Here is a 14013-nt window from a genome sequence, read left to right as displayed (position 1 = left end):
TCTTTCTGTTCATCCATCCATCCATCCATCTATCTCTGTTCATCCATCCATCCGGCTATTTATTTACCTACCTATCCATCCATCCATTCATCCACCCATTCATCCACCTATTCATCCATCCATTTGTCTATCTATCTATCTATCTATCTATCGATCTATCTATCTATCTATCTATCTATCTATCTATCTATCTATCTATCTATCTATCTATCTATCTATCTATCTATCTATCTATCTATCTATCTATCTATCTATCTATCTATCTATCTATCTATCTATCTATCTATCTATCTATCTATCTATCTATCAACAATTATGACCTATTTTTAAATATTGTTACATTTACTTTTATCTAAATATACAACAATATACAGTAGTTATTCTATAATTAACACTAATAATATACGTTCATTTGATTTATGCTTGTAACGTTTATAAATGTAACGTTTTTTTATTGCATATTACTAACAAAAACAGTAGGAAATCAGTGTTAGCAAAAATCCATCTATCTCTGGGGCAAATGAATTAATGAAAGTAAATATCTCACTATCATAACATTTGATCCTAGCTTTTAATGTTCTTTGACCAATCAGTCGACAGCAGTGTGTATACATCATGGTTTTATAACACTACGGCCTGCTTGAAACATTACCTGTACAAGGTGCAGAATGTAGCAGAAAAGCCCCCAAAGTGATCCATACTGAACAGTGCAGTGAAAAAGCCTCTTTAGATGTTAGTAGAACACTTTAAAATACCACGTGACCTTCTTTTTAAATGAATAGAAAGACTTATTTATCATTCGTAACTTATGAAGGGAAAAAGCACAAACACCGGACAAGAGCTAATATTAGTAGAGCACCTATGTTTGTTCAAATGGAGTATATTTCAAAAGACTATAAGTATGTGAATGCTAAAAATATATTGTCCAGTTTTGAACCCAGCTGCATGCCTTCAAATGCCAGCTACAAGAAAACGTCCATTTTTTTATAGCTGAGATGTGGATGAAAATAGAAAGTCGTCTCTATTTCCAAACATTTCACACTCTCTCTCATTTTCTCTCTCCTCATTTTGAGTCTTTAAGTTTTAATGCCCGTATAAATAACGCGCCTGAGACAAAAGCGCTTCCTTTGTCGTATTTGATGAGCCCTACGGCAGGAGGCAAACAGTAGATCATGTCGCTCCATCAGAGAGTCTTGACTCATCCCAATGAAACGTCCCAAGCACTGGAGAGTGATAAAACCCATGTCGTCGCCGGCCCCCGCAAACTCTCCCAAGCCTTCTTTTGGAGCTTTCACTATGATTTACCGCTTTGTAGTACCTGAAAGGCAAGACAATGGCATTTACAAGAGAACGTGATGACTTGATATATGGAGACAGAGACACGTAATTGGTACCAGGCAGTTACATCGTGTTCTTCAAAGGACAGTATGACTAATGACGCGACCTACGTTTCCCAACAGTCGTCCGTGCCAAGGCGACAGTAACCACTGGGTCGGTTCAGAGAGCGTGCAGCGGATGTCGGTTAGTGTTCGCGTTCGCCACACAAGACTTGAAGCTTTGCCACGCAGTCTAAACTAAAAGGAATTTATTAGCATTCCTGCTGATTACTTTGACTGGCCGTTTTTCCGTCTGTTGTGGTAACTGTCTGAAGATTATATGATGCTACGCCATTAGCAAACGCAATCAAATACGAGTGTATTGATCAAAAGAATAGCCAGATATTTGGGCTCTCTTTTTTGTGGGTTGCGCACAAAACCACAAAGGGAGGCTGTGTGTGTGTGTGTGTGTGTGTGTCGTGTGTGCAAACATTGATTGTGTGGAGTCTTGATGTGTGTCTGTTTTTACTGACCTGGTCGTGTGTTTTCTGGGCTTTCTGCAGCCAGACGCGCCACTGATCGTAGAGTTTTATGCTAACGTCTGTGCAGCCGTAAGAGTGCTTGCGCATCCAGCCGAAAAACTGCTTGAGCTCCTTGCGTAGCGTTGAGTTGTTCTCGCTGGGCTTTGAGTCGCACGAGCCACTTTGGGACCTTTCTGCTGGGAAAAAATAACATTTCTCATAGTTTTTTTTTTGCGAACAACTGCACAAAATGAGTGAGTTAAACTTAAAATAGACAGTGCGTGTATGAATAAAATAGAAATGGTTTAATTTAATGAGCATATGAGTCGTTTTTCATAGTGCGCATTATAATATTTTGATAGCTGCATTCACTTTTAGCTATTAAATCTAGCCCGTAATCAGGGGGGGTTCAGGTGATTCAGAAGACCCACCCCTCACTGACAAAGGTCCAGGATTTCTCCCGTACATGAGCTCATTTGTCCTATTTAGACTGCTACGCCATCTTAAATAGTGAAAATAACCACAAGCTGTGGTTGCCCGAAACTCGGTCCATTGTACAGTTACCACAAACATCACTGCGCACATCTCCAGCCTCATCCCCCCTCGATTCAACTCTGTTATTAAGACAAACACCACAAACACCCCTCCTCTATCTCCTGGAATTTCAGAAACAAATGTTGGCAGGTATAATATACTCTCGCATTCACTATGGCCAATTCAGTTTGTCCAATTCACCCGTAGCGCATGTCTTTGGACTGTGGAGGAAACCCACGTGAGCACGGGGAGAACATGCAAACTCCACACCGAAATGCCAACTGTCCAGCCGAGACTCAAAGCAGCAACCTTCTCGCGACAGTGGTAACCACTGAGCTGCCGTGCCACCTAGATCTCTTTAGTAACCCTTATTTGTTGTTTTATGACATTAGAAACTACACAGTTTATATGCTAATCTTCAGATAAAGGCATTTGTGAGACGTTTGTTAAATCCAACCAGAGCTGATGACAGTTGCATAAATGCTGTCGATTGTACGGTCTTGCCCTGAGCGATGTGCACATACCCATGAATAATAGCCTATTTACCAGATCTCTCTGCTAATGAGCTCCGAAGCATTAAAGCAGAATGCAGGAGAAGGAGCTCAGACTTGCCATAACTCATACTGCCTGACATAAAACAGAGCTTAATAACATCCTCTCTTTAATGCAAGACATGTAACATCATTTCTTATGAACCGTATCTGTTTCCACTAACCTTTAGGTTGACTGCCCCTTTAATCGGAACAAGCTCCGAAAGACTTTTTTCCATTTATCAATCTAAGAAAAGTCCAAAGAGTTCATCAATTGTCCCCTAAAGCGCTCTGACATTTCGCGGAGGTCTTTTGAGTCTACTTATGAGAGATCCCTATCAAGTAGCTTGATGTTTTCAGTGTTTACATGTGGTCGGAATCTAATTAGCAGATGATCGCAGAAGCCTAATGTGAAGTAAAGGGGATGAATTTTGCTGTAAACGCACCAATGCCAGGAGTTGATGCGGCGGTCGAGTGGCTCCAGTCGCTCCATATACCTGCCTTCTTCGAACCGTAGATGCCCACTGGGTTGCATCGTACCTGGACGAAATATACCGTACCGGCTCTGAGACCAGCCAAACGACATGACGTTTGGTTCCCAGCATCATCTATTACCTGTAGAGAAATAGAAAATAAAGAGATAAGAGGCATAAAGAGTAGTCAGGAGACTCATCAAAAATATATTTTATTCATATAATCAAGGTCCCATGATGCAATTCAAAAGCATAAATCCATAAAAAACATGAATCACAAAATATGGAACAATTTTAATTTTGGGGTGAATTATCCTTTAAAGTCAGGATTAACTTACGGACAAGTCAGAACCTGCTTATCCTGCTCATCTCCAAACATTTTTAAAACTCCTGCTAAGGTACACATTTTCAGAATCTCTAGTGCAGTGTTGTCATGCTACTATTTCCATTTGCAGGCTTCTGATTGGCCAACATGACTTTAAGCTTAGAGTTATATTGCCAACTAATGTACTTGCTTGAAAGAACAAGGAACTGTCTACTGATTCTGTCATCCCTAGTTACCTTTAGGATTAGAACTTAATGGTGCTGGAAGGTGGTGCTCCAGAATCAGAACTGGACGTCCCTGGTTTAAATTTAGTTTTCTGTCTAACTTGTAGCTGGGGTGTCCAATCCTTCTCCACACTTATATTGACATCTATGGTTCCATGAAGTGCAGTGCCCTTCACATGCTGAACCCTTCAGCTGCACAAAAGGTTTAAAAACACAAACACATCTGATCCAGCTAATCGAGGTCTTCATATTGGCTTTAGATTTGGTTCCATTTAGGGATTTCTTTGCACTAAGAAAAAAAACCTGAAAGTTTCTTTGACAAACAGAAAATTTGAAGGAATGTAAAGCTTAGCTCCAACCCAAATTAAACACACCTGAAGCAGGTCTTCTGGATTGCCAGAAATATTCTAGCAGGTGTGTTGGACCTAAACTCTATAGTAGGGGTGTTCCTGGAGGGTCGATGTCTTTAAGTCGTGGTTACACATGCGAATGCAACAGATTGGAAACACGAGCTTGTGCAACAAGTTTCGAATGTCGTTGCATTCAAAAGTTCAGGCTTGGTGAACTCTGACCTGCAAAATCGCATCACACGATTGAGACCAATAGAAGATCAAAACATGACTTCTCTCTACAGAATTGTAAAATATGGAGCAATCACTCGCTTCATCAATGTTTAATCATATTGTTTTATCTCATCCTTTTTCGCAGCGCCATACGACCGAATTTTGCATTCTTAAACTTTAGTGTGACCATGGCTTTAATCTTTTAGTTCCTACCCTAATTAAACAACCAGCTAGTCAAGACCTTATTAGGCATACTAGAAACTTCCAGAAAGGTGTGTTAAGACAAGTCGGAGCTGAGCCAGGACCGAGTTTGGACATCCCTGCTCTAAAAGATGTTGTCCCTTTGGGAACAAGACTGAACACTGTTGGACTAAATCAAGAGTTCTCAACTCTAGCCATCAAGATCCATTTTCCTTTTGAATTTTAGAATTAATCTTAATCAAACACACCTGGGGCCTGTTTCAGAAAGGAGGTTAAGTGAAAACGCAGAGTATATTAACCCTGAAATGAGAGAAACTCTGGGTTTTCCATTTCAAAATGGCAGGTTTATCAAACTCGAGAAAGCAGGGTAAGTCAAGCCTGTTTCTGAAAGAGAGGTAACTTTAACTTAGAGTCAGTTACCGTGGTAACTTACTCTGTGAACCTAACCTGGTCAGGAGCAGGTTTTATTCTCTAAAACTCAGAGTTTCTGTCGGTCTCCTCCCCTTTTTTAAAGATGAAGCGGTATTTCTCGCCTTAGCCTTACGTTTCCATCCACCTATTTTAATGCTCATTTTGGAGATGCGCATTAAAACGATTGATGGAAACGTCGTAATGCACATAACTTTTGAAAATATACATAATAAAATGTGCATAACTGAGTAGGATCAACTTTTATTTGATGAGAAAAGATGCGCATAAAGTACGATAGAAACACTTTTACTGAACAAATTCCTGTATGTGCATTAAAAAAAGGTTTGTTATAAGAGATGGTGATGAAAATGTGTGTGAATAGACAAACCAGCAGGCTGAGCGCATTGTAAAACATCTTAAATGTTGTTTTGGTCATTCCTAAACGCCTTAACTGTTTCAGAATTATTGTACTATATATTATTAAGTACCTCCAGAGTGTCAAAAGCGTCTGTTCTCTGCGTCTCATGGCTTCTAACGCCCCCACGTGTTCATTGTGTGTCAACATTGTCTTCTGAGGCGCTAGTACATTTATTAAATAAGGAAAGATTGACGCAGCTTCTTCTACCGCAGTAAATTCTGTTTTTACTGTTGATATTTGGCACCAGTTAATCAGGAAATGACGATTTTGTTCTCTTTGATTCGTTGGATGAAAATGCTTTATTTGCACATCTTTTATTCCAGTTTTTCACATAATTTAATTAATATTTTGAATGGAAACATAGCTATTGCCTAAATTTCAGTCACACACAGAACAAAGTCACGTATGAGAATGGCTTGTCCTTTTTTGATAAATAATTAGCTTAAATTCACTGACCTTCGACATGTACTGTAACTAGATTAATGGGATTATTACTCGTTCTAAAAATTCTTGTTTAGTTCTGATTACATTCTAAATGTCATATCAACCTCTACCACTTGATCAATAATAGAGGCAGACACACAAGTGCACTTTTAAATCTATTAAAACTGATCAACGAGTATAAAAGTGGGAACGTATGTAAATTTTTAAAAAAACGTCATACATTACATTACTTTTTTTTAATATACTTAAATATTTAAGTACTTTAGATCTAAAATTCCGCATTAACTTGAGCAGCTATGTTTTCCCACGCTAACTGTCTGTTTCACTGATGCAGTGGTGTTGCTTTTTTAAATATATGGTCATATTTGCTCTAACTTTGCATGAGCACATCAAGTTCAGCTGGAGAAAGAAATGCTGATCTCGTTTTTCAGATGTTGCCATGGTCACTCGTAATATCTGCGCTCCATTGATAATGCCTTTTAATAGTTGCGGTGTGCACGCTTAAAGCTACGGTCACACCGGGCTTTGTGTGTGCGAAATTCTGTCGTGCGGCGTTGCGAAAAGGGGCGCGATTAAACAAGCTTATTAGACATTTAAAAAAGCGAGCAATTGCTCCATGTTTTACATTTTTGCCCAGAGAAGTCCTGTTTTGATCCTCGATTGGTCTCACGCAGTCAAGTGATGCTATTTAGCAGGTTAGAGTTCACCAAGCTTGAACTTTGCACCGCAGCAACCTGCGAAACTTAACGCATGACCCCGCGTTTCCGGTCTGACGCATTCGCGTGCGTATGAATGGAAGTCTATGGGAAGAAAAGTCAAGTGTGACCGCAGCATTACTCTGAGTTGGTCTACTCAAAGTTGATTGACCCAACTCAGATCAGCTGTTCTGAAACCGAAAACTCTTGAGTTTTTAATCTCTCTGTAAATCAACTCAGAGTTCAAGTTTAAACTCCGTGTTGGTTGAACCTCCTTACTGAAACGGGCCCCTGAACCAAGAAACCAATGTTTACATCATTGCTAGAAAGACTTTGAATTGAGTCATGGCTGAAGCTAAATTTTATTTTGAGGGCCAGAGTTGTGAATCCTTGTACAGGGAATCATTCAGTACTACTCTTTTAGAGTTACTGTCCTGCAGTACATATTTTGTATGTCTACCTTATCTGACCCAATAATTTCAGCCTCTGGAGCTCTTCTAATGTTCTGATGGGTTGATTCAGGTGTGTTTGATTAGGAGTATATTGTTGTGTGCCTTCAGGAACATGGTTGAGAAACACTGCTGCAGACTTCAGTCCCAATCCTGCTCCAACACATTTACCTGTAATCATAATTTAACCCTGAACAACTTGATTCAAAATGTTCTCGCTGCAGTTTGAGGCATGATGACATACTTGTTAATGTCCAATATGTAGTGGACATTGTAACACCCACTATGGTAATGGCCAAACTGTGATGGTTGGGTTTAGGGTTTGTGGTTGGTGTTGATGTTAATAACACAGTGTAGTGGGTAATTTAATAATTAATAAAAATAATTCTCATTTCTAGCAACAACCTGATCTAGTACATCATCGTGCTACAGGCTGCAGCAAGGACACACTCGCTTGATTATCTTGTTCAGGTGTGTTTGATTGGTATTGGAGCTGAAATCTATGTGACAGTGGTTCTCCGCGACCAGGGTTGGAGACCACTGCTTTGGACCAAACATTTATGACAGGGGTGTCAAACTCAGTTCCTGAAGGGCCGGAGCCTGGTAGAGTATAGCTCCAACCCTGCATCAACACACCTCTCTGTAGGTTTCAAACAAGCCTGAAGGACAGTTTGATCCAATCTTTTTAATTAGGGTTCAAGCTAAACTGTGCAGAGCTGTGGCCCTCTAGGAACTGAGTTTGATACCTGTAATTTAAGCCATACCTTCCATTCGTCACTCTCTTCCACACGGTATCGGATCTGATATTTGGCCTGAAACAGGTAGTCTTTCAGGGCAGGAGGACTGCCCCAACGTACACTTAACTGATCTTCCAGATCTCCAACACGGCTTACAAGGACATCAGGAGGGGGGTCTGTAGTTACTAAACAGAAACATTACACATAATCCAACACTGCGTGAAAGTAATTTTCAAGAACTGTTGATTAGACCCTATAAACGTTGGCAATGTTCTTCCTTTTCTTCAAAGAATTGATAACTGGTTGTTTGTAATTGAATCTCGTAATAAACCTCCTTCGCCGTTCATTAGCTAAACAATATTTTGTCCTTGCTAACGTAATCCCCCATTTGCATTGTTGTTTGCAATGGACGCGCTCCATTGCTAGGTTTTTTAATCAAGCGCACCCTTAGGGCGAAGCCAATCACGGAGAATTCCAGAGCTTATTGTTTCAGAGGGAAACGAGGGCTTTAAAATGGTGTGGTAATGTAATATCTTTGCTTTTCTTGACAAAAAAGCGCTGATTGATGGATGTATTGAAATTGTGATTAATTCGATTAATTCATTGGAATGTCAAATAAGTCATTCGATTTACAGTTTTAACAAATTGCCAACAGACTTACAGCTGCTCGTTGACCTTTCAACTACTATTTTCACGAGTTGCTTTTTGGAATCCTTTCAGCTGTTGGAAAGTACTTTTACTGTCTGTAAAAATCTATTCTCACAGTGTGCGCACCATATGCCAGACATTCAGATGGTTTTATGCGTTTATGTGAGGATTGGGAAGCGTGACATTATTTCAAGTCACCTTGATCTCAACATCCATTTTACCATCCAACTGGTGTCTTTTAGTCCTACTTACCTACATCTAAAATGTCTAAGGTGATGACATCTGAAGTGGCCGAGCCAAGCTGATTGGTCGCCTCAACCCAGGCCTCATATGGTGTAAAAATGGCAAGGTCACGTGGAACATAACATGTATATGGCTGTCCCGTGTAGTCCTCACAGTCTTTTTCCTTACCATACCATCTAGAAAACAGAGAACCTGCATGTAAAAGGTTACTTTTCCAAAACTGGTGTCAGTATCCTGTCAAAATCTCACTTTAGCTTGTACTTGAGGACGTATTTGGTATTGATGAACGTCTCTCCTTGACTTCCCGGACTCCATCTGCAGCTCAGATCTTTGGTGTTGCGTGACCAGCATGTCAGGTTGATGGGTTTCTCAGGGGATGCTGTCAAATTTAAAAAGCAGAGGATGACATGAATATTTAAAAAACAAATGACAGAAACGTTATCAAAAGACACTCACAGCCGACATAAAGACAGGACCCGGCCAAAACTTCTCCATTACTTCGATGGCAAACCAGATTATCTCCTGACTGCTGCAAGGAGCCATTGAGTTGATGAAGTGTGACACTCGATTCGGTCTGGCTCAGGACTCTGTAAGTGTTTCTAGCCAAGCGTCTCCCATTCAGCGTCCAGTACAAGGACCTAGCTGTTATTTCCAGCTCGGCACTCACAGTGCACACCGCAGTCAAGCTCGAGCCAATGGGAAGCACTGGATCCTGGGGGGATATGACGGCCAAATCTGGGGGTCAGAAGAAGAGAAGAGACTTGATGATTCCAGAAATTTTACAACTGGATTTATGGCTGCAGTTGGAAAGGTTGCACAAGGTCATTTTTCAGCATTTTAAGTGGTTTTCCATCTTGTAAATATTCGACTTGTGTGTCCGCAGAACTCATATTTATTCATATTTACGACAAATGTTCAGAGTTGAACAATGGCTGGATTGGAAGAGCTGCTACTTCTGGCCTTCAGGGAGAACAAGTGTTGACCTGGTGGGAGGCGGACAAGCTCTTTAACATGTGCCATTGGACACGATAAGGAACATTAAAGAATGATGAATCAAAAACTATTGTATTGTACTCATATTTTATTGTAGACTTTGTCCCCTTTAACATAATTTAGAAATATATTGGAGTAAGTAATGAAACTGGTGAATGATTAATTACATTTTGAACAGTTTTCATCATTTATTTTTGTTTCATCGAAATATTTAGTACAGGAGATCAACTATATCTTCTACTGGAAATTGAACCTTTGAAAAACGTGTCTTAAAAGCAGTGTTACTCAATTACGTCCTGGTATTTTGTAAACAAGACCTTGTTTTTATGTTTATTAATGCGCATCGAATTGTTATATTAATTGAAATGCAATTGAATTGTAAAATCTTTGAATATTTCTCATATTCTCTTATATTCTTCTCATATTTGCTATAGTAACGCAATATATCAATTCCGCATTGATATCGCAGTGTGATTATTCGCAATAGTCACATTGCAAGATATATGCAATGTTGAGTATTATCATTTATCATTTGCATGTGTTTTTTGATGCCTGTGGTTGTATAATGATTTTAAAAACATTCAGGTATAAGAAATTGTACCGTTTGTGACCTTAACTACGATTAATTTTATTGAATTATTTTTATTATTCAGTTACTATTAGACTCGGCAAACGATAGAACACTTTATTTCAATTGTATCTTTTCTTGATTGTATTTATAGATTGTTATGTGTGAAAATACAACACATGCAAATACAGAAAAGCACTGCAAATAGCATCGACCACATTGAAAATGTGTCGGGGTACCCCAAAAAGATTATACAGTGTTTATTAGATTTTATGGAAATGCAAATGGTAAACATTAATTCATCAATCTCTGACTAAACACGTGCATGAAAATACTCACAACACATGCAAATAAAAAAAAATCGCACATACAACAACAAAAACATGTCGATGGACCCCCAAAATTTTAACAATTGTTTATTATATTTTATGGAGACACACACCCACTGCAGAATCATCCCAAATGATCTAACATTTTAAATTCTTTCCAAATTTAAATATCAAGTCATATAGTGAAATTTTATTAATATCGCAATATATAGCAAAATAAAAAATATCGCAATGTTAGAATTTTCCAATATCGTAGTAACTACAGTTTATTTTCAGATTTAAGCTACTACACTGTAAAACATTATATGAACAATTAGTCATGACAGCATGTTTTTAGTTCATTGTAACTTATTAAACTAAGTTAATCATGTTATAACTTAATTTTACAAGTTATGCAAGCAGTTTTAAGTCAGTTTAACATAATATAAGTTCAACTGACTCATAAGATTAATTTCATTCAGCTTAAAAATTTAAGGCAACTGGGTTTTTTTTTACAGTGTACTGTTGTAAACAAAACAGTTCAACACTCAGAAGAAATTTTGAGAACATTTCAGTGTTTAATTTTGACGAAGGACTTGGAAATTAAAACATTTCAAAGTAATATTTTATCCTCCACTGTGGTATTTTAGCGTAAATCTAAGCCTATGAAGACTTCTAAGTTGACATTCACGTGAGTAGAGGGGTAAAAGGAAAACAAACACCTCTAAAAAGACCTTTAAATGAAGATGAAGTTTGAAGACGTCTTTCCAAATGGCTTTACCTCATATTAAACATCAAAAAGCCTACTTATAAAATTGTACTTACGTGCTGTGAGCGCATATGGAAGAAACGCGACAAAAAACAACATAATGACTGAAATTGTCATTTGTCCGTCGCGCGCGCTCTCAACTCGATTCTTGTCATGCTGGTGCGAGCGCGCGCGCGCACAATCCATTCTCCTTCACATAAATTGCTGAAAAGGAAAAGCCTTAATCACCAGAAAGCTTCGTGAAAATCATTGCTGCTTCTGAAAAGCATCATGAGGCGAAGAGGACGCTCAGATTCACCTTCACTCTCAATTTTGGAGAGGAATCAATATAGAGTACGCCTCAAAAGCTGAAAAAGTTGATTCTCCTGAAGCTCCTCCCATGTCTTACCACACAGCCACAAGCCATTATTAGCAGGGCATCTGCAGACTGTGTTTTCTTTTCTCTTTTGTATACTAAGTGTGCCGAAAAAGAAAATAATAAAGGACATCCTTTGCTTTTTGAGGGTCTGTTTGTTCCACACGGATAGCCTTTTTACGGTTTCGTACAAACTCAGCATTAAATGCATCTATTATTATTAGTGCAATTCCACATCACTAAAGCTTTTTTAATTGTAAGTATTTGTAATGCTGAATGGTTTGGAAACAGGCAAATTAAGGTTAGTTCGAACATTAAAGCTACAACATTTTAATTTAATCAATAATAAGGGAAAAAAGAAATAGGAGAATAAAGTAATAATGAAGAATACATATATATCTTTTCTTTTTACATTGCATAAAATATTCAATTAGCCAGTTCATAATATTAATAAATTATTTTTATTATTATTTATTAACAACAAAAGTGTAATTCACAAAGTGCAGCCCCAAAATACAAATTGATTGCAATTTTAATATTTAGTTTGCCCATGTTTTACCAATTTGTCAGATGTTTTAAATGATTTTAAATATAATCAAATTTAGTATGATCACTTATTCTTTAATATATTGAAATAAGTTCTCAGAATATGAGTACACCCCTCACAAATCTATCTTTTAAATTCATTTTTTTAATAGGAAGCTACACAATATTATATGTGCATTAGATTAATCAGTACTGAAGCCAAATCTAAAGCTTCTCTAACAAAATAACTTACAATAAGGATCCAAAAACTAGTACACCCAAATTTATATGCTATAGAAAAATATTAAATACAAGAAAAAAATCAAGAGAAACAAAACAATTGAAAACTTTAGTTGAAATTTTGTGGGTTGTCATTTTTTTCTTCAATATTTAGCATGAATTTAATTGTATTATCTTTCAATTTCTAAACATGTTTGGTGAATAAAATATTATTTTAATAAATATATCTGTTTGATAAATTGGTTTCATTTAAACGCACCAAAATACATTGCCTATACTCACTGAGAAATGGATACAAATATTCATTTTCATGCACTGTAAGAATAGGTTTTTCACAAAAGTTAATTGAAACAATTAAACACTTGTGTTTAATATAGAAGTAGTGAATTAAATTTGGTCCAAATGGGACTATATAATATTTTATATTAACATTGTATTTACTGTAATAATATAAGTTATATGTTATTATTATATTTTATAAAATATTACCAATGTAAAAAAAAGGTATTGTTGTATAGGCTATTAAAGGGATAGTTCAGCCAAAATTGAAATCATGTCATTATTTACTGACCCTTCACTTGTTTCAAACCCATTTGACTTTTGAGATATTTAGAAAAATGCTGAAAACCTGTAACCATTGACTTCCATAATATTTGTTTCCCTGATGTCAATGTTTTCTGCTGTCATCAAAATATCTTCTTTTGTGTTTAAAACAAACACAACGTTGCCACTGGCTTGCTTGGTTTGGGACAAGTGAAGCTGCTTTTCTGTGTTTTGGAAACATTTACATTACACTAAACAGAACTTTAACTGTGAACACTGTACTGTACGAGTTTTAATTTACTGAAACTTCATATACAGTTGAAGTCAGAATTATTAGCCCCCCCCCCCCCCCCCCCCCCCCCCACCCTTACATATTTTTTTTTTTAAACATTTCCCAAATGATGTTTAACAGAGCAAGGAAATGTTCACAGTATGTCTGATCATATTTTAACTTGACCTGCCTAGTTAACCTAATTAACCTAGCTAAGCCTTCAAATGTCTAGAAGTGTCTTGGAAAGATATCTAGTAAATATTAATTAAAATCATAATGTCAAAGATAAAATAAATCAGTTAAATGAGAAAATGAGTTATTAAAACTATTGTTTAGAAATGTGTTGAAAAAAATCTTCTCTCCATTAAACACAAATTCTGGATCAAGAAAAAACATGGGGGCTAATAATTCAGGGGGGTTAATAATTCAGGGGGGCTACTAATACAGGGGGTTGATAATTCTGACTTTAACTGTATTTTTAAATTGAACAAATACTATTTGAAGAGTTCAGATGCAAGTGCCGTCTGAAACTTTCCTCTAAAATTAGCGGTTTTCTCCGCCTCCTTTGTTTCTGTTTAGTTATTTCACTTTAAAGGCAATGAATGAAAAGAACCTATTATTTGTACTAAGAGTAATTATTACTGAAACTATACAACATACTGATCAAAATTCTCACTTTAGATAAAATTTTAGACGGCACTTAGAAGTT

General features: G+C 37.2%; 1 protein-coding gene across 2 annotated transcripts; it reads right to left on the bottom strand.

Moving 5' to 3' along the window:
- Nucleotides 1–241: 241 nt before the first annotated feature.
- Nucleotides 242–11723, bottom strand: crlf1b (cytokine receptor-like factor 1b). Of its 2 annotated transcripts, XM_056447667.1 has the most exons (8): nt 11427–11722; nt 9189–9467; nt 8982–9111; nt 8742–8908; nt 7869–8026; nt 3348–3516; nt 1850–2034; nt 242–1318 (listed from the first exon to the last, which is right to left on the bottom strand). In XM_056447667.1, the coding sequence occupies exons 1-8, from the start codon at nt 11554–11556 to the stop codon at nt 1295–1297; spliced, it is 1242 nt and encodes a 413-aa protein (XP_056303642.1). In that variant the 5' UTR covers nt 11557–11722; the 3' UTR covers nt 242–1294. The 2 variants fall into 2 exon arrangements, with proteins under 2 accessions (XP_056303642.1, XP_056303641.1); XM_056447666.1 differs by lacking the exon at nt 242–1318 and having other exon boundaries at nt 1703–2031; nt 11427–11723.
- Between the last annotated feature and the right edge of the window lie 2290 nt (nt 11724–14013).

The sequence above is a fragment of the Danio aesculapii genome, chromosome 22 (genome assembly GCF_903798145.1).
Source record: "Danio aesculapii chromosome 22, fDanAes4.1, whole genome shotgun sequence".
Taxonomy (NCBI): Eukaryota; Metazoa; Chordata; class Actinopteri; order Cypriniformes; family Danionidae; genus Danio; species Danio aesculapii.
The sequence above is the reverse complement of the archived record's forward strand: the minus strand, read 5'-3'. Positions and strand labels throughout refer to the sequence as shown.